Genomic DNA, 20,531 nt, shown 5'->3' with positions numbered 1-20,531 from the left:
TCACTGTCTGAGATTACAGCTATTTCAGTGTAGCAGAGAAGTAACTACTTAACACTACTGTTGGCTTCTGGATTGCTTGCATCAGGGATTTTCTGAGTTGGCTTAGATGCCCTGTGGACTTGGTATGTTCATAGCCAGTCACTGTTAGGTTGCTAAGGAAGGTAAGGAAGAAAAGTTGAGCTGGCATATGAGTTCAAAATATGGGTATCTTGGTAATTATAGGCCTGACACCAATTCTAAACAAAATTATGAAATTGTTGATGCAAAACTCAGTGGCAAGTCAGGTGTGAACTTCCAGTGCTTACACTGTCTATCAACATTTGGAGTGGCGAGGGAGGCACGTACACCTTGGAATATGTGTTTGAGTTGCAGAGGTAAGTCAGTAACAAAAAACAGGTGGTGCGGTGCTTCCAGTTGTGATCATCTGAAAAGACGTACGTAGAATTGCAGGAACACCTTTTCTTTGAAACAGGTCTTGTCTGTTGCGTGTTAGGTGTTGATAATTTACTGTAATTATCTGTATGGAAAGATACTGCTACTAGCAGAATCTTTAATGTACTGGTCAAAGGTATTACGAAGCCTGTGGTATGACAGATTTAGATATTTGGATATAAAATTTTTATTCTAAGCTTCATCAGTTATTGGAACAATTTGTGCAAGATTGCAAAAGGTTACTACTCACTGGAAGCCTAATTTTGAGTATCCTGTTCTGAAAGTTTGCCAGTAATTCAAATTTTGCAGTTTGATACAGAGAAGCAATCCAAACTGCCTTTGCGGACAAACGATTATACAGTCTCAGACAATGACAACTGAGGCCTGCTCTCATTTCCTTTTACTTTGTTTTTTGGTCCTTTTTTCTTTGTTAGTTGTTTTTATTGTTTGCTTGTTTGTGGGTGGGTTTGTTTGGGTTTTGTTTTGTTTTTTTTTTTGTTGTTTTGACAACACTTTGTTCTTTCTCTTTAAAGAACCAGAAAAGAGAAAACGAAGCCCAACGGACGGATCTGTCACTCCAGTTGGCAAAGATCCTGCATCATCTCCTAGAGTGGAGCCAAAACCTGCCATGCAGCTGCCAGTACCACAGCTGATGCCGAAGGCACCAAGCCCTGCAGGGAAAGGGCTAAGGGAGTTTGATACAAGGAGTCTAAAGGAAGAAAATTTTATTGCTTCCATTGGTGTGTATTGAAATGCATGTGAAGTGCAGGAGGGGCTTCTATTTTGGCATTAGGGTCTATTTGCATTGTCTCCATTTAACACGATACATTTGCTGCTGTAACATGCCTCATTTACACCATGGATACCAAGGAGCAATCATAAGTGTTTTAACTCGCTCTTGGATAAACTATCCAGAGCAGTTTTCTCCAGAAGCTTTCTAATCTTAATTATTTCTGAGTATCATTACACTTCAGACAGCCTTCACTTTTGCTGTGATTTATGTTTTTAAGTAGCAGAAAATGGCAAAAAGGGAAATGAGGCCAGCAGGACTTTGGAAAGGGCTACTGTGGAAGAGACTACATGAAATGGAAGTTTTTGAATCATTGCTCACTATGTCTGTAGTATTTAGATTGCATCTTGATAGAATTGGGACTCAGGAGCTCCTGTTTGTTAAGTAATTAAAACTGCCAAAAAGGTTTAAATTGTAGTGTGAGCAGGACTGATGGATCTTCCTTCTATGCAAAGTCTTAAGAGAAGACCTTCTAAACAGCATCTGCTAGGCTGCTCAGTAGAAATTTTCCTAATCTTATGCCGTAGGTGGAATAGTTTTTGCCTATACCTGGGGGAAAAAAAGGTGAACTTTAGATTGTTTTAGCTAAAAGGGATTAAAATAGATTAAACAGAAATTAAAAAATAAATAAATAAATAAATAAATAAGGACAAAAGATTTAGGTTGGATCCAACCTTCTACAGATGGAAAGCAAGATAGTTATACCATCAACATGTGAGGAAAATCCTTCACTGACTCCAAAAATATGTCATGTTACATTTTAGACATTGCTTATAGCCTGTTTAAAATAACTTCTAAATGTATTTGCATTTTATTTTTCATCATGTGGAAGCAGTGTGCTCGTAGGAGGTTCTGCTTCCAGTAAGTGACACAAAGTAAGGCAATGTATACACTGGATAGTTATTTGGCAGAAAGGGTTCAAACATTCTTTCTTTATGTGCTTTATATATACTTACAATTGCAGACTATCTGTTATTAAATCCTCCTGAACTGATGCTGATCACCCCCGATTTGATTTGCCTTCTTGTTTCAAGAAGTAATCTATGGAGGGAGACAAATGCCCAGAAACTAGTCTTAGACTTTATTTGGAAATCTATCATGAAGCTGTAAGATTCAAATTTCCAGCATTTCATTTTATTGTTTATTTATTTTGCTCTGGGGTACTTAACTGATTTTCTTTTCTGTAGAATAGTTACAAGGAAGTACGATCCTTATGCCATTAAGAACAAAGCAGACTGTAGGCCACCCTTCTTTTCAAGAATGAAGAGATCTTAGATTGGCTTGCTCAGACATCTGCTTTCTTTAAGATGAGATTAAAACTTAATAGAAGCAGAAATCATAGGGACCAGACTGTCCATGTTTTTGAAGCTTTATAAGAAGTCCTTTGCAAAAGAAGTATTACTTAATATGTTCTGTTAATGCTGTTGCTAGAATATTAGCCTTAAACAATTTAGTGTTCAAGAACAGGCAACTTTAATTCTTCATGGTGGTTCTGATGGTTTCCACTTTTCTTCTATGAAATTAGATTACAAGAAAGATACAGTTTCACCAAATCTGCTCAGAGCTCAAAAGACTCTTTTTTTTCTGATGCTTTCTTATCTGACTGGGTTTATCTGTCACCAAGAACCGTAAAAGGGTATGCAAATCAATCTTAATATCTATAAAAACAAGGGTAGCATCTGTGTTCATCTGGTTCTTGGGATCTAAAAGTAAAAGAAATTCCTCTTGTGTTCCACGATAATCATTTAAAGTGGCTTGGTTATTGCACTTTTTGTTTGCTTTAGAAGGCTTCTGCGTGAGCTAGCACTTTGAATGTTCAGGACCAGAGTTGGTCATGGCTGGACAGAATTATTTCTGAAGTGAAATGCAGGCTTTCCTCAGTCAAACTAACTTGTTTAGGGAGGAAACATCTGGTAAACATTCACGTATTGCTAAGAAGGCAGTAGTCCTGAGCACCCTGTTGTCATTTTGTCCTGCTTTGAGTAGGAACGTGCTACAAGATGATCTCCAGATGTTCCTTCCAACCTTGGCAGTTCCTTGATTCAATATGAAATATGGAAAGCCTTTGTTTATTCATTTACAGTCTCAGGTTATAAATACAGAACTGAAGTTGTCAATGAATCTGTTGGTATTGTATGGACAAAATGCAAGTTGGGGTTGCTACTCTTTCAGCCTAGTCCGAAATAGGAAATAACAGAATGAAAAGTGTGTGATCGTCTTGATAGGATAAAATCATGTAGAACACTGCAATAACGGTGCATACAGTACACGTTAATGTGGCAGTTAAATTGGATCTCAGTAGCGGAATCTGCCTAGTTTTTTTGTACTACAGGAGGAACTGTGGTCAGTTGGTTCACAGTGTTTTCAGAAGTTCAGGGTTGATGTGTTCCTGCTTGAGCCCCTTATTCATTTTTCAGTAAGGTGCTGGGCAGTTGTACAAATTGGAAGTACATAGAATACTCCATTATAAATGGTAAAGGCTGTTAGTATTCAATATTCTTATTTCTGAGGGAAAGGGTGACAAGTTTTGTCAGCTGAGGACCAGTCTTTACTTTTATTCAATGTCTAGTTGCTTAGTTAAGAAATTTGTTGTGAATGTGATGCTTCTGATTCTTTCCAAAGAGATCACCAGTTATTTGCGTGTTTCCAGGGTCCTTGGTCATCAGCACAGTGTTGATCTTATTTGGACACTGATGGCCTTAAAGTTGATAGCCAATAGTTCCCCCCTTTATGGTGGGGGTAGGTTTGGTTTTACTGCATGCTTGTATTAAGCATTGAAAATTTCAGTGTTGACAGAAACCATATTGTAAAACTGAAACTGTAGATGTAGTATTTTGTACCCTGTAAGTTTGTGGTGTTTTTCTCCTCTTTTACAGAGCAGATAAGAGTAAAATGCTGTCTTTAATACACTAAGATCCAGTATAGACTTTCAAACATTCCTATGACGTAGATTAGACTTTGAAGCAGAGTAATTCTAATGATGGATTAGCAGGCAAATTAGGTAAGTGTTTTATGGCTAAGTATCATAGCTTTCAGCCTGGTGGTTTTTAGTTTAAAACCATACAGTCTGAGAATTCAGGAAGCCAGATGTCAGTGCATGTTCAGCTAGGTAAGCCTACAGGATGCTGTTTGGATCCATAAGTTATTTTCTCATTTGTCTATATGGTTATGAAAGTTGAAGGAATATCCATCAATCATGTATCAGATGTAGATATCAATTGGCTAGCAGGCATCTTTCTGTTTCTTCTCCCTTGCTGAAGTTACCTTTCTTGTGATAACATTTAATTACAATAGTCTGAAGCCTTCCTCCACAGCTATAAAACTATGTGTTTTTTAATATTTTCAGTTAAGTTTTTTTGGAGGCTGCTTTACCTTGATTTCTGTCATCTGCAGGGTAGAATGCGCTCCTGACATACTTTCAGAGGCCTCTTAGGCTCAGGAAGTTTCCTTGAAGAGCAGCTTCAAGGAAACATTGTGCTGTTTTTTTTATTCCCTTTGTGACATTTCTGGGAGTTATCTGCCCCTGTGTAACAGTTCCAGCTTTAACCATGCTAGTAAGCAAGGGTAGTGCCTTGCATTCAGACTTAGTTCAACATGCCAGCTTGTAATGTTTCCTTTGCCAGTGGGCCAAAAAACAGACCTGAAATGATCTGTGTTTTCTGAGCACACGAGTACATTTCAGAGAGCTGAGGAGCACGAGTGCTAGAAAGGTTCAGGTGTTTCATCATTAATTTTTCTTAGGGTTAAGCTTTAAATGAAGGAAGTGCATGCAGACTCCAGACTTTTTTTTCCCTTAATCTTTGTATTTTGGCTCCCTATGGAATCATTTGACTGGGAGTTTTGTGACTTTGGGAGAATTTTGAAAGCTGACATTAAGCTTGATTTTTATTTTTTATTTTTTTTTATCTTGCTCATTTTTCTTCTGTTTTCCTTTTTTCATAACCTAATGTGAAGAAATGGATGAACAGAAGTTCTGCTTATAACGTGTAGGACTTGTTCATAGGCAGAGCCATGCATTTATTGAGAGTACTGTCAGGTCAAAAGTAACTTGTACTTGTGAACTTTGTGATCATTTTCAATATATAATTTTGGTGAAATATTGTGTTAACCTACAGTTTAGGTTTTCTTGGGATTGCTGCTGCTGTTTTTGTGCCTTTTCCTTTCAATGAAACAAACTAGAAACGTGAAAATGTTGCTATTAATTAGAACTATTGTGATGCCTACGTTTTGGAAGATGAAATAACTGACAATCTTAAAGGCCTTTCTCAGGAAAGGTAACGAATTGCATCGTATGTGTTCATAATAGCTGTTTTTGCTTAGTTGATTCACTGTATGAAATCAACTCTTAACTTTTGAATTCCATAACAGAGATGATACAGTGCTCAAATACCCTAACATTGATTTCTTGTGAATTGGTATTAAATAACCCTGCACCCAGTAGTTGTCATAAACTTCTTAATTTTTTTTTTTCTCCGAGATGAAGAGGGTGGGATTTTTGTTTCAACCTTTTTCCCCATTTTCACCTGTCTGACTGGCTGCTGACTCTTTCTCTTTCTCTCCCGCTTTCAATGCATCTTGGGTAGAATTGTGGAACAAGCACCAGGAAGTGAAAAAGCAAAAAGCTTTGGAAAAAACGAGTAAGGAAATAAATAATAAAACATAGAAAACTGACTCCCACAGCCTCCCCCATAACTGCCAACTCCCCAGATGCAGGGTGAGCTTGCATCTATGGCACACAGTTTTTATACCCACAGGAACAAAATTAGGTAAAAGACTAAGTCTATCCGGAAAGCTTGCTTTATAGAGGAGTCAAAACAGATCGGTTTGCTCCAGGGAAATCTGGTTCAAATGTTTCATCTTTTTTCATTTATTTCTTTTCTTTCCTTGAACGTTACCTTCTACAAAAATTTAATTAAAAAAAAAAAAAAAGAAAAAGAAAAAAAAAGAGGAAGCAGATATTCTGCATCCCATATTAGATATATACAGAAGGATTTCAAGGCATTCCAACTCGTTACTTAAATACAGTCTTGCTTAACAAGTCTTTGCTGTGAATGTATAGTTAGACTGAACATTACTGCAATGAAAAATTCCCCATCTTTCAAATCCTGGGATGGCAAATGCTCTTACCTGACTAAGAACAGTTTCTGACTATGGTCAGTCTGCAACAAAGAAGTAATTTAGAGGGGGAGAGAGAAGGTGTATGTGAAGAGTTGTTATTTAGTGATGGCTCTAAATGAAAATCCTCTTAAATTCCTTTATAATAAGGAATCAACAAAATTATACCACATTAAAGAAGGAGTAAAGTGATCTGAGGCTGTTTACAGAATCTAAATACCAGTCTAAATCTACACTAGTGTTAGCATCTGTTGAAATATACGTATGTGTTATCTGCAGTTACAGTACCAGGTTTTGCTGGTTTGGTTATCACTATTATAAATAGGGGTGTAGGGCATAAGGACAAACACAATTTATAATAACCTTGGTGTGAGAGGTGTTTTTTAACTATGAGTGCAGTGTCTGCTTTGCAGAGCTAATGCCCTTTTTACAGACTGAAGTTTGGAACACATTAATTGCTAATATGCATGGGTGAAAATTCCCGATGTTCTGGTTAGGGCTGGATTTCCTGTGTTTCAGATGCTCCAGTTAAATACTTCAGTTAAGTGCTTGCAGCACCTGGAGTCTTTTCAGAGTGAAAGGGGCAAGTGGGGGCACGTCTGCAGTGCAACATACTACATTGGAGACTTGAATTGCTTTCTGCTGTGCAAGGAGTGTGTGCGCAACTGGCACAGCATGTGCACACACATACTATCTCAGGTTGGGTTCTTCAGTTAGGTTCCTATGTTGGAGGAGATAAATTTTTTTTGTTGTGATTTTTGTTATTTTTTAAATGTGAAGCAAGTACACAACTCTGAGAACAGGGGAAGTTCCTAAGTGCTTGTGAAGTGACAATAACATGATTGCGGTTATTGTGCTTCTTAAAATCAGCTGTTATTATTGCCCATAGTTGTCAAACACCTGAACTGCATCAGTCAGTTTCACTTGCTTTGAAAATCAAATTGCTAGAAATACATCTGAAGTATGTGTTGGGATAGGGAGCAGATTGCTTTGCTTAAAGCATATATAGTATAGTATTCCTGTTGTACTAATGAGATACAAAACTTTTTGCTGCAGTATTATTCAGGATGGGAAACAGTGGCTGTTTGAATGGCTGGACATAGACTTCTAGAAGTGAATAATATACATTTCAGTATAAAATACAATTCCAAATTCCATAAATGATGTTTTTAGTTTACTTTTCAACTCTGAATTTTTCTTTGACATTAGTCTTTCACAATTTGATTTGCAGTAACTAGGGCATAAGGTTTTATAGGCAAGCTGCTATAATAAACAAGGAACATTTATCTAAAATATTTCACTGGGACAGTTTGAGTAGGAAGCTAGTACGGTCTGCACAGCCCGCTTATGGCTTTGCTATTCATGAGTTTACATACCATCTCAAGCTCACTGCCACAAATCTTTGTATATTATCCTTCTCTCTCACTCTCTCCTCCCTTGCCTTTTTCTTTCCTTTTCACTGTCTTGCCCTCTCTAATGTTACATATAATACAGACATGTTCATGATTCCCAGGTTGTTGTGATTAGTGATTATAAGAGATTGTGGCACTGTTTGCATAGAGATACTGGATATATTCACAGATATGTAATATACCTATTCCAGCTGCTGATCGTGTCTTCCTTTTATTGAATAGTTGGCAGATATGGATATGGCAGAGGTGTTGCAGTCTTTTCCCCTTTCTGAGACTAGTGATAATCTGTGTACAGTCTGTAACACATTCTTCTCCTGCCTCATTACTTACTTCATGCAGTGCTTATCCAAATTTCTTTCAGGCTCTACTGTCCATCATTCTCTTTTCCTTCTGCCATCTCATCAAAGGACAATAGATGATGTGATTCCAGATCTGCATGGGAAATAGAACATAAAGTTCTCTCTGTCTTTTTTTTGTATTGTTTTGGTTTTGTTTATTCAGTTGGGTGGGTTTATGAATGCATGACTTAAGGCTTGTTGTTTCTCTCTGACCTATGTGATTGCCAACTCTGGAGAGCCATTTGTTACATAATTGGAAAATGTTATGAAGTACAGCATCATCCAAGCTTCTTCCTTGATATTCTATCTGATGTAACACCAATTAACACTAATTATGTTCTTGTGAAGTGTTGCCTCGTTATTACCTGGATAGTTGCTGAGGTCAGCTCTGTCCAACAAACTCAATTCAAGACATTCAGCAAATTAGCTGTTCTAAGAGGGATAGTGACCTCAAGCAATTAAGTATCCTTTATTTTTTCCAAGAATTAAGTAGGTGGCTTCCTAGAGTTGAATGGCAACTGCTCTGCATGTATTACTGTTAACTGGAAGCTACTTGACCTTTGTATGTCTTTTCTCTCGAGTGACTAACAAAGGTACTATTAAATTATAGTCACTGTTGTGCTGTGCCTTTGGAATATTTGAAATTCAAGGAATGGCAGATATATTCTTCTGGCCTTGCTACTAACAGTACCAAGAAATAATAATTAAAAAAAAACAACAACACACAAGAACAAGAATGTAACTTTGTTTTCTTGATACTGTTCCTGCTTCCAGTCACCTGCCTTCTGCTATACTGTTTTTTCTTGATAAAATAATGATTCACTTTTTCCTTTGCACAGGGCCAGAAGGTGCAAAACACTTTGATTTGGGAGAAACAGATGAGAAAAAATCCCAAATCAGTGCAGACAGCGGCCTCAGTTTGACCTCAGGTTCTCAGGTCAGTGGCTCCTTTGCTTGGTTTATTTATGTGATAAGATAGAAGGTTCTTCTATTTGCTGCTTAATCATAGGAAACTTGTAGAGGTTGAGATGTCTTGAAAGGCTCATGTAGAAAAATTTCTTCCTCCCTTCCCTTACGATACTAGTCATTGCTAACACTTTAGCTATAAAAACCCATTACCTTTTCAAATTGCAGTAGTTTCAATTTATCTGGCTTAATCAGTCAAGGAAGCATATCACATGTAGTTTAAGATCCCAATGGAATGGGAAGTGTTTTTTTGTTCTTTTGGTTTTTTTTTTGTGATGATCAAAACTAAACCTTTCTTTCCTTCATGTCTTTGATTGCAGAAGAGTGACTTTGACTCTGTTCCCAGTGGAGGACCATCAGTTATGGTCCGAAGTACCAGCCAGGATTCTGAAGTTAGCACAGTGGTAGGATATACCCAAAGTGAAATCTTGATGTGATTCATTTCTTGGTAAAGTGAAGAGCATTTCATGCCTATGTTTTGTGTACAGTATGATTGCTTACTATCACAGACACCATGTACTGGCTCTATGATGTTGTCTGTGTCCAGAGCCTCTGAGTGGGTGGCAAACACATATCTGACAGAATATGCATACTGTATACTAGCAGATTGCATCTGTCATATATGATACTCATTGCTTTTATGTATTCCTACATGTTGGTGTATTTATGGAACTAGCAATCCTTTTATAAATATGACTTAGTTTTGTACAAATTATCTCAAAAGACAAAATCAATTCCTTAATGCATTAAAAGCAAGAGAAAAAAAAATTGATGTATTACCTTAAGCCATTTGAACCATGTGCAAATGTCTGCTTCTTCTGGTCAGCTGTAGGACCTAGAGTAAGAAGGAATAAGAATGCATTCAATGAAAAAACGTATCCCTGCTGCACATTATATGATATAGGATATTTCAAGGAACTTTTGTTTTCATTTTTGGTTTTTCTTCTCTCTAAGCTGCTGCATACCTGTGAATATCTAGTTTTCCATAATCTCTTCCCAGCCTGTAACAGGAGTAGTACTTTGTCTTTTTCTGTTGGATGTAGAAATTATTCTCTGTGGTATGTAGCTCCAGGGAGAAAAGGAGTCTAGGAGAGCCGGTTGACATTCAAAGATCTACTTACACACGCTCAAGAAGGTTCCGTCACAACAAATTGGAAATCAAGCAAAGGCAGCACATGGCCTGTATGAATAAGCAAGGAACTCCTAACTGAACTGAAGCATAAAACAGAAATGCTTAGGAGGTGGAAGCAGGGGCAGGTGACCCAGGAGGGATACACTTGCTGTACCATCTTGCAAGGGTATAGTCTGGAAAGCCTAGGTGGACCTAAGGGTAAATCTGGAAAGGAATGAATGTTGAATGGCCACAAGAAAGTATTCTTCAAGTACATAAACAACAAGAGGAAGACTAGGGAAAACATGGGCCCATTACTTAATTGGATAGGGGAACTGATAACAAATGGAAAAGGTTGAGATACTCAGTGCCTATTTTACCTTAGTCTTCACCAGTAAAACTAGCCATTAGGAATTCCAGGCCCATGACATCTGAAAAAGCCTGGAGCTGGAGCAAGGAAGACTTAATTCATGGATGAAAAGGACTAAGCTGGCAAGTACTTAAACTGGATATATATTAGTACATGGGGCCTAACTGCTTCCAGCCATGAGCACTGAGGAACTGACTGATGCTATTGTCTGAGCAATCATGGTGTAGAGTAGGAAATAATACAAGAATGGTAGTGTAATAGATAGCCAAAGGTTATCTATAGGAAAAACTCACCAATTCTGATGCCTTCAATCTAGATGGAAAATGCTGAGGCTGGTCACCCAAACTCCACAAAGGAGCAATCTCCAAAAGAGATGCTGCTGTTGTGGTGGTCAGCCCTTAAATGAAGTCTAGGAGAGTTGGAGTCAGGCTCCACTCCTTCCAGAAGCACAGCTGGATTACCTTCACCTGTGCTCCCACAGCTGACCCAGCACTCACCTCAGCTGGTTAATCAAAGGTTCAGGCTGTGATTACCAATTTCCTATACTTATGGTGATTGAGAGATGTTCCTAAGGAGGAAGTTAGAGCAAGTATCACTCCTGCCTTCCAAAAGGCATGCAAGAAGATGGGGGACCTACAGTCTGGTTAGCATCATTTCGGACCCTAGAAAGAAGGTGGAGGAAAATCTCCTGTAAAGCATTTCCAAATGCATGAAAGACAAGAGGACAGATGAAAGTAGTCAGCATGGATTTACAGAGGGGCAGTTATGCTTAGCTGAGCTGTTAACCTCAGACAGTAGGATAACTAGCTTAGTGTATGAGGGGAGAGTAGTGGATGTTGCTTACCTCAACTTTAGCAGGATCTCCAGTCTTGGGTTCCCGATATAAGAGCAACTTTGCTGAAGTCAGTCCAGCATAGAACAACAAAGATGATTAAGAGACTTGAGCATCTTTCATATGAGGAGAGACTGGGAGAGCTGGGACTCCGAAGAAGGCTCTTCACAGAGGTGTTCTTATCAATGTGTATAAATCCTAAACAAGAGGAGGTGCAGACAATGGAGTCAGACTCTTCTCAACAGTAACCACAGCCAGAACAAGAGATGATGAACACAAAAATTAAAGCATAGAAAATTCCATCTGAATAGAAGATAATTTAAAAAAAAATTGAAATTATTGTCAGAGTAGTAAAACCCTGGAATAGCTCACCCAGAGAGGTTATAGAATTGTTATGCATGGAAATTTTCAGAACCTCTCTGGACATGGTTCTCAGCAACATTCCCTAGCTGACCTTGCTTGAGTTGAGGGGATGTAACAGATCACAGATCCTAACAGATCTGTTCCAAGCTAAACGCTTCTGGGATTTTCTTAAGGACCCTTAATCTTTTACTGGACTTGGTGTGAAAATAGTATCACTGAAAGAGGGAAGATGAAGGTGGCCTTCAGTTGCACCATTATTTTATGCTGTAAGAGGAAAAAAATTACAACTTTTTCTTTCTACACTGTCTTGAATACTGAGGAGTAACAGCTTTATCTTTCTCCATAGGTTAGTAACAGCTCTGGGGAGACACTAGGAGCGGACAGTGACTTGAGTAGCAATGCCGGTGATGGCCCAGGTGTGGAAAACGGAAGCAATCTGACAGGATCCAGGGGCACTGTGTCAGACAGTGAAATTGAGACAAACTCTGCTACTAGCTCCATTTTTGTAAGAATGCTGCATACCTTTATTTATTTATTTTAAAATTCCTATACAGTTTGATGATCGTGTGTATTTGCAAAGGGGTATTTGATTCTTTGGAGGATTAATCAACAATGATTTACAATATCAAAATATTAAATTGATAGATCTATGTGTCTTTCTTCATATCCCATGCAATACTTGGTTCTTCAAGTATAGTAGGTTTGTGTTCCACACCGCATTGTAGGCTCTAGCAATCTTTAATTTCACCCTTGTTCACTGTTACTCTCAACCAAATTGATGTTTAATTCCCCTTCAGAAACAAGCAAAAAAAAAAGTCAAAGGGCACTGTCTGACTTCAATGAGAAGGAACTGATAGCCTGTTTGCTAGGAGCAGCTCTTTGATACAGAAAAGTGATGAGCCAATGATGATGGAGTTCTTTTGTATTTTAAAAACATTAATATTATCTGAAGTTTAATCACAGCTTTTTTCCTATTTCTATATTTATATTTTTTCCTATATTTTCCTAACTGTAAGATATGTATGCAGTAAAATTCAAATGCTCTTAAAGCATATTTTGTTTTTAAAGTTCTTGATTATTGATATAACCTCTTAATATACATCTTGCAAAAAAAAATACAAACAACAAACAATCATATAATTAACTTTCTTAAGTCAAAATGTCATCCATACGTGACCACAACATGCAGTACCTAAACATTGGTCTGATTGCATTTGTCATTACAATCCTAACTGAACTGAAAATGCTCTTACCTGGTATTTGCTTCGGATTTTAAACAACAGCCATAATTGTGGTACTTCACTGCAGGTTTTTCTTGAGAGCATGAAAATGATGTATGTGAGGTGGAATGATACAAAGATGATAACAGGTATTCAAAAGGTTATTTATAAGGAAAAACTCACCAATATGGATGTCTTCATAGGGAATTGCTGAGGCAATCACCACCAGGGAGCAATCTCTAAGAGAGAAGCTGCCTTAGAGGTGGTCAGCCCTTAAATGAGGTCTAGAGGAGGTGGAGTCAAGCTCCACCGCTTCTGGGAGCACAGCTAGATTACTCTCACCTGTGCTCCCACAGCTGACCCAACACTTGCCTCAGCTGATTAATCAAAGGTTCAGGCCGTGATTACCAATTTCCCATGCAGGGTAACATTAGCTTATTTAGTTGAAAAAAAAATCTTCTCAGTTACTGAAGAGTTAGACTTTATGTGGGGGGTGGAGAACCCACATAAAAACCACCACAAAAAAAAAAAAAAAAACAAAAAAAACCAAAAAAAAACCAACACAATTTCTCTGCAATTTTAATATTTTTGCTTGACGAATGAATTTAAATAAAGTCTGAAACACTTCTGTAAAGTGCAGAACAAAGAAGTGGTATGTAATGAATGTCAGGTATTATAAACATAGTTTACTTGGTGATAGAGAAATAGATGGGTAACTTTGTCATTGTGGTTCCTGCTGACAGTCCCAGCATACAGTTCTTCAGACCAGGTGATATGTAGTAATTTGCTGAATGTTAGTAAGTTTACTGAGTGTTTCCTAAGCGTGGGAAATATTTACTGTTAGATTGTAGACAAACTTCTGCTTAAGTGTGACATGTAGAGGATAAATGGAAGAGGTTTAACTGTTCTTTCCTTAGGTCTGGGGTTTGCATTTTTTTGCTTTGTCTGTCTGGATTCCAGACTTTTAAATATATTAACTTCATGTTTTAACAAAGTAACTTCTTTTTTTTTTTTTTGGAAACGTTTGTGGGAAAAGCACGCATGAAATATAACTTGCAGATTGTTAAGTGCTGTGGTATATTGCAAGAAACAGCCCTGTGGGTTGTAGTGACATCTGACACCTCGTATATTATTTTCAGGCAAAGTCTCATAACTTGAAGCAGAATGTAAAGGAAAACAAAGGCAGTACTCCAGGGAAAGGTCCAGAGGATGGGAACCAGCGCGTCTATCTCTATGAAGGACTTCTAGGTAAGCTGTTTTGGGGGAGCAAGGGGATCTCTTAGACTGAAGCTGGAGTCACATCTGGGGCAGACTGGAGTTTATGCATTACCAGAGAATGCTTTTGTTTTTTTAACTACCACCTGTTGTATGTGCTGGCAGAATAGGAGAGTCCACTAGGACATTTAGAGTAAAGCAAACGATTTGCTGGGGGGAAGGAATAAATGAAGATGGGTGGGTGGTGTAGTTTCCATTACATGTAGCTTTATCAAGGTGCTTGTTCTTGAATAAGATTACTTCAGACTGTTGGAAGGATGATAGAAGGAACTCAGCTATGCATGGAAAGCCACAATCTTGATCTTTCAAGAAAAGTTCCTTCAGTTTAAGTCTTTGAATAAAAGGCTACTAAACTCAGAAGTTTAATGGTTTTTAGAGTGTGTATCCCTGAAGTAGCAGTATATTGTTTTAGTTTTTTTTTAATGTATTTTACCTGGACTTGCTGTTAATCAAGAGCTCTTTCTTCCTGTTTTTCATCCTTTCTATTTATTCTTACTACCTGCTTGGAATGATACAGGTAGGGATAAAGGATCTGTCTGGGACCAGTTAGAGGATGCTGCAATGGAAACCTTCTCTATGAGTAATAGTCTCATCTTTCCTCTTCTCTGTGTGTTTGCCATGATCTGTGTTTGTGTGAGATATTCCTGTTGCTTTAAAAAGTGTTAATAATATGTAGAAGAAAGTATAATTCATAAGGAACAGGGATGAGAGATTCTTTTGTATAACGTTTTCAAAAGATTATGCCATGAATTAGAATGAGCAATGTGTCTTGTCTTGAATTTTGCTCTTTTTCTCCATTGTGATTTTGTTTGTGATTTAAAAGTTACTTTTTTTTTTTCTTTTTTAATATGAATTATTTGTGTGTTGGCTTGTTATATTTTCAAAATATGGGGGGAAAAAAGGGAAATTGACTGGAATAAATACTCAATTTTTGTGTGTACTTCCTAGGCAAAGAGCGCTCAACATTGTGGGACCAGATGCAGTTCTGGGAAGATGCCTTTTTGGATGCTGTGATGTTAGAGAGAGAAGGAATGGGCATGGATCAGGGACCCCAGGAGATGATTGACAGGTAAAGTTTTTAGCTTCCCTTTTTCCTTTCTCATTATTTCACTCAGGTCTGACACAATAGAAAGAATATTCTTTTAGACCTGTTGTATGTGTTATTTTGTCACTTTTTAAACTTTGGTACTGTTACTGACTCTTCCAAAATGAGCCTTTTGTCTCTGTGCTGTTCAGTATCTCCTGCTGCTGAAGTACTATCTTCAGTTGTCATGTGCCTCTCTTTCCACTCATGGAGAGGTGGTATTTTTGGAGAAATGAGTAATGGTAAATATGATCACTCTATGGAATAGGCTCAACTGGTAATAAGGTAAAGCATTTATTTGTTCAGACAAGTGTATTCCAGAACAAAGGGATATACCAGTGTTTGGGGAAAAATTAAATATCTTCAGAAAGTGCACAAAATTATAAATAGGCGTTTTTATGGTTTGTAGTACAAATAAACAAAAATCAGGAAAACACCACAGTGAGAAAATAACTATAAAAACACATCTGACTACTTCATGCTACTTCTAAGCTGTCTTTACTGCCTACTGTTTTTTTTTTTTTGTCAGCCCTATTAAAATCTGATCATTCTCGGCTTTGTACCACCTGCGTCTGTGCCATCGATAGCCATACTATCTTGTAACATTAGCTCTCTTAGCCAGAATAGCCAGAAGTAGTCAGTGGGTTGCTGAATGGTGGGAAAAAATAAGTATTTTGAAATCTGTCTACTGGAATAAGAGATGACCTGCACACTTCTGTCATGACTTAAATGCAGCTGCATAGCAGAAGCAAAGCTCTAAAGAGGACAACTCTTGTAGTGCTTTATATGTTCCTCTTCTAGCACTTGTCATGAAGCTGCAACTATGGAAGAGGGAGTGGATAAGACAAGTGGGCTGCTCAGAACTTTCCCACTGAGCATAGTTTAGTTGCTTGAACTAAATAATTAGTTAATATGTTATTAATGAATACATCATTATACTGGAGAATGTCCATTTGGCTTAGTGTTTTTGAGGATTTCATTTGCCATACACTTTTTATAGGTAGTGTTCTATCCCCTGCTGGTCCTGTAGTGAATTGGATGAAAAATGCCCATGAGTCTACTTCACAACTAACTATTCTTGCAGATATCTCTCCCTGGGAGAACATGATCGAAAGCGTCTGGAGGATGATGAAGACCGTCTATTGGCTACATTGCTACATAATATGATTGCCTATATGCTTATGATAAAGGTGAGGGTTTGTTGTTGTTTTTTTTTTATAGATCATTGCTTATATTAAACGAATGTATTCTGGTGGTGTTGTCTTGAAACCAATATCATGTAAGGTAATGTTTTGAAATATCTGATCTTAATGAGGAAAATGTTTTAGAACTTGGAGATCTTTTGAGGTTTGTTGTCTTAGTTTTAGCAGTTTTGTTCTATGGATGTGCATATACATTGCCATATAAACTATGAAATTTTTAGCCCTACCAGCACCTTTACAGGACATTCTTAATCTCAGGAATATAGGTTATAAGTTAGGTAGAGAGCAGCTTCTAGTCTGATTTCCTAACAGCTGCAAATTCCAGTTCTTATTGGGGAAGTCCAAATTGAACAGAAAACATGGACAGATATGAATATGCATATCAATAGCTCAACATGAAATTTTGCAATCTTTTTTTTTCACTCAGTGGGCTGTCTTATCTGTTCTTAAGATTGTAGGTGGCTACTAATATCTTCCTTTTAGTTTAAGTTATTTCTGAAATAATGCAAATTTTCCATCAAAAATCACCAGAAGATCAGTCCTCTAAAATTTTGCTATATCTGGAGCCAGATGTAGAGTCTTGCTTTTCCAGGACAATCCTGTAACAGTTTTGATGCACTATTCTGCAAGTGCAACGTTTTGAGAATCAAACTAGGTATACACAGGTGGTGGTTTGATTGCTTCTTATGGTATAAATGAGGAAGTGAGATACTATTCATAGTAGTGAAAAAATAAAGAATGTCTAATATCCCACCAGTGGGAGAAGTTGCTTGGTGTTATTTTTTGAAGGGGAAAGTGGTGAGGAGAAACAGGGCATTGATTTTTTTTTCTGATATAAATGGAATATGAAGATAAGTTTTAAGATGGAATTTGAGTATATTTGGAATGAGTTTATTGCAGAAGAAGGCTGAGATTTGTCTATTAGGACTTGCATCCCTGTAGTACTTTCAGTTGCAGTAATATACCCAGTTACTTTGATCAGTGGATGCAAAAGGGGAGAGCTGGGCTGAAGAGGACCTAGAATGGTTGAACTGCAGATAAGTTGTTTTCCAGCATTAGCAAGGGAAAAAAAAAAAAAAAAAAAAAAAAGCTGAATTTGGGAGGCAAAAGGAGTTGGCTGTAATTAGAGAAAAGTAACTAACTGTGTATTTGTTTTTCTAGGTGAATAAGAATGACATTAGGAAAAAGGTGCGTCGTCTGATGGGAAAATCACATATTGGATTGGTGCACAGCCAGCAATTAAATGATATTCTAGACAAGCTTGCTAACCTGGTAGGTGAAACCATGATGAATGATGGGTCTGTGGGAGCTTCACTAGGGGGAGGATAAAAAACTTCAAAATTCTTCTATAAATGCTCAGCTGCAACACGATGAAAAAAGTATTAAAAATCTTTAAAACAGATTATTAAATACTGTCTTCATATGCATAGTGTGAAGACCATGGTTAGTTATATGACCCTGCTTATAACATTGTGTAGTCATCCATCAGAACTTCAATACAAATATGTATAAACGTGTGACTTCAGCACTAGAGTTCTGTGCAACCCTGAAAGTTTTCCTAATATCGATTTCATTGTTGGGAGCCTTTGTTCTTACTAAGACTGCAACTCAGTTTTCTGCACAGAAAGGACATGAAATCCTCCAGTTGTTAACTGGGGAAAAAGCAGACCATTTTACTGCAGTATTAATAGTTATTGGAAACTAGACACCTCACTGTCACATATTGAACATGCTCAAGAAAAGCCGATTTCAAAGTTCATTAATGATGCTATATTATCTTACCTAGAATGGACGGGAACTCCCTGTGAGACCCAGCGGCAGCCGCCACATCAAGAAGCAGACTTTTGTAGTCCATGCTGGGACAGACACTACGGGAGATATATTTTTCATGGAGGTAAAGACAGGAACATGTATTAATGCAACTAGTAGCATTCAATACATAGTATTAGAAATCTCATCTAACATTTTGTGCTCCCAGGTGTGTGATGACTGCATCGTGCTGAGAAGCAACATTGGAACCGTGTATGAACGTTGGTGGTATGAGAAACTCATCAACATGACTTACTGTCCCAAAACAAAAGTCCTGTGTCTCTGGCGGAGGAATGGTCAGGAAACACAACTGAACAAGTTCTACACTAAGAAGGTACACGTTTTATTTAATGCAGACAAGACAGTGCAGAACAAATATGCTGTATTGGTATGTCATATGTTTTAATCAATTAACAGCATTCTCTATTCAGAACTTTTTACTGAACTGCAACGGCTGCTTAACAGCACTAACTGAAGCTAACATTTTGCCTTGTCATCTACCTGGAGGCTGTAGTGCAGAAGGATGTAATTAAAAAATGACACATGTAGCTTTTACTTGTTTTTTGATTTGAAGAACTAAGAGAGAGTAGTATGTGATTGAACTGCTCTGTGAAGGAAGGGATTTCAGTTACTAAGTGTTGAATGGTCATGGAGACTTAGGAATATATCAGAAATAGCGTGTTGGTTTCATGGGCAAAAGCTAAATAAATTTGTATCTTGCAATAGAGTTAACTGTGCTATTTTAAATTGAAAACTTGATCAAATAGCTTATTGGTTTTATTTTTCTTTTCCTTGGCCCATGTTTGGTTTTGCTGATTTCATATGTCTTCCTCACTATTTGGAAAGCCCTTTTCTTCTCCTTATGATTAGTTACATATATAAAGAAATAGCTGAACCATACTAGGAAAACTACACAATGATCTGCAAACAAAAGGTAAAGATTTATAACTGCAAATGATTTATTGCAAGGCTACTATTTTTGAGGTGTAAAGAGTTTAGATTTCTGCTGCACAAAATTAATTTTGCATAGACCAAGTCATTGTAATTCAGGTGTGAATACAGAGGGAAGGAAGACAAAAGGAGTGTGCTAGAGAAGTTACTTGGAAAGCCAATTGTATGTATTTGGGGCCTTGGATAGAAACCCAGACTGTTCTATGATTCTACAAAATCTCTCTTAAAATTTACTCTGAGATTATGGTTTACCTGTTATTTTATATTAGAGAACTGGAGGAAGATTGTTTGAGGAATGTGACATAAAGGAATGAAGATTACTATTAATGCAATGAAGATGATTAACAAAAGGATAAATTATATGAGCATGACCAGCAACATTGTATTTCCTGAATGTTGAGAGGAAGGGGGGGGGGGGGAGGAATTGTAGTATTGTTTTGAAGCTTCCTCTATGCTAGGAAACTGAGTGAACTTCATTCTCATGAGTAATCTAATGTGTCCATTGCATGACTTATTCCCTAGCTTATGCTATTTAGATACAAAATATTTATTTTTCAAGTTGATAAATTATAAATACCATGCAATGATTAGCTGTGGTTAATCTTTAACAGACTTTTGTTATTGTGCACAACATAGGGCTTGCTTATGCTTTTTTTTCCTTCTTTTTCTAAGGAATCTTATTATTCACTTCCCCTGTAATATGAGAAAATAACATTCTTTTCCTCTTCTTTTATGTTAGTGTCGGGAATTATACTACTGTGTAAAAGACAGCATGGAGCGAGCAGCAGCAAGACAGCAAAGCATTAAGCCAGGTACAAGATTTGCTTGTTGGGAATATTTATTGTTTCATCTGTAATCATTCAGGCTTTTTTATTAGTTTATTTAAACATCATGTCCTGTAATTTGGAAGCTAGAAGGTAGCTTTGCACAACTGTGTGTACATAGCAGATTTAATACTGTTTTGAGCTTGTCCCCATATACCTCATTTTAGATCCAAGCAAAAGCAAAACACCTGTATAAAGAAGAGTCTGCATGTAAGGAGGACTAACTACCAGTCAAATCATAACTTGAAAATAATACGAAGCTGCAACTTTGCTTTCTCTTCATGTCTGGCTAGCTTTTATTTCTCATTGGAGTGTACAACTATATCCACTTTATGCTGAGAATTGAGTTTATCAGTACGCTCATTTGTCTCTGAGAATCCATGGTGGTGATATTGTAGCTTTCTGAAGGCTTCCGAAGCACAAATCTTGACTATTAT

General features: G+C 37.3%; 1 protein-coding gene and 1 long non-coding RNA gene across 42 annotated transcripts in view; one reads left to right on the top strand and one right to left on the bottom strand.

Annotated features, from left to right (window-relative positions):
- Window positions 1-20,531, top strand: part of MADD (MAP kinase activating death domain) — a 65,277-nt gene that overhangs the window by 32,072 nt on the left and 12,674 nt on the right. For 19 of the 41 annotated variants that reach the window (XM_015864284.2, XM_032444679.1, XM_015864274.2 and 16 more), the window contains 13 exons: window positions 966-1,172; window positions 5,806-5,859; window positions 8,927-9,024; window positions 9,374-9,457; window positions 12,076-12,234; window positions 14,089-14,197; window positions 14,742-14,804; window positions 15,173-15,293; window positions 16,393-16,498; window positions 17,672-17,782; window positions 18,297-18,404; window positions 18,489-18,653; window positions 20,010-20,082. In XM_015864284.2, coding sequence (XP_015719770.1) covers window positions 966-1,172; window positions 5,806-5,859; window positions 8,927-9,024; window positions 9,374-9,457; window positions 12,076-12,234; window positions 14,089-14,197; window positions 14,742-14,804; window positions 15,173-15,293; window positions 16,393-16,498; window positions 17,672-17,782; window positions 18,297-18,404; window positions 18,489-18,653; window positions 20,010-20,082 — 1,458 coding nt within the window. The remainder of the gene's footprint in view (window positions 1-965; window positions 1,173-5,805; window positions 5,860-8,926; window positions 9,025-9,373; window positions 9,458-12,075; window positions 12,235-14,088; window positions 14,198-14,741; window positions 14,805-15,172; window positions 15,294-16,392; window positions 16,499-17,671; window positions 17,783-18,296; window positions 18,405-18,488; window positions 18,654-20,009; window positions 20,083-20,531) is intronic. The other 22 variants (XM_032444681.1, XM_032444669.1, XM_032444668.1 and 19 more) reach the window with 3 other exon arrangements.
- Window positions 7,945-13,189, bottom strand: LOC107314749. The gene is made up of 4 exons (XR_001555608.2): window positions 13,133-13,189; window positions 11,379-11,564; window positions 9,834-9,888; window positions 7,945-8,181 (listed from the first exon to the last, which is right to left on the bottom strand). It is a non-coding gene; the product is annotated as an uncharacterized LOC107314749 (long non-coding RNA).

The sequence above is a fragment of the Coturnix japonica genome, chromosome 5, assembly GCF_001577835.2.
Source record: "Coturnix japonica isolate 7356 chromosome 5, Coturnix japonica 2.1, whole genome shotgun sequence".
Taxonomy (NCBI): domain Eukaryota; kingdom Metazoa; phylum Chordata; class Aves; order Galliformes; family Phasianidae; genus Coturnix; species Coturnix japonica.
Note: the sequence above shows the minus strand (reverse complement) of the source record. Positions and strands in the feature narration are given on the sequence as shown.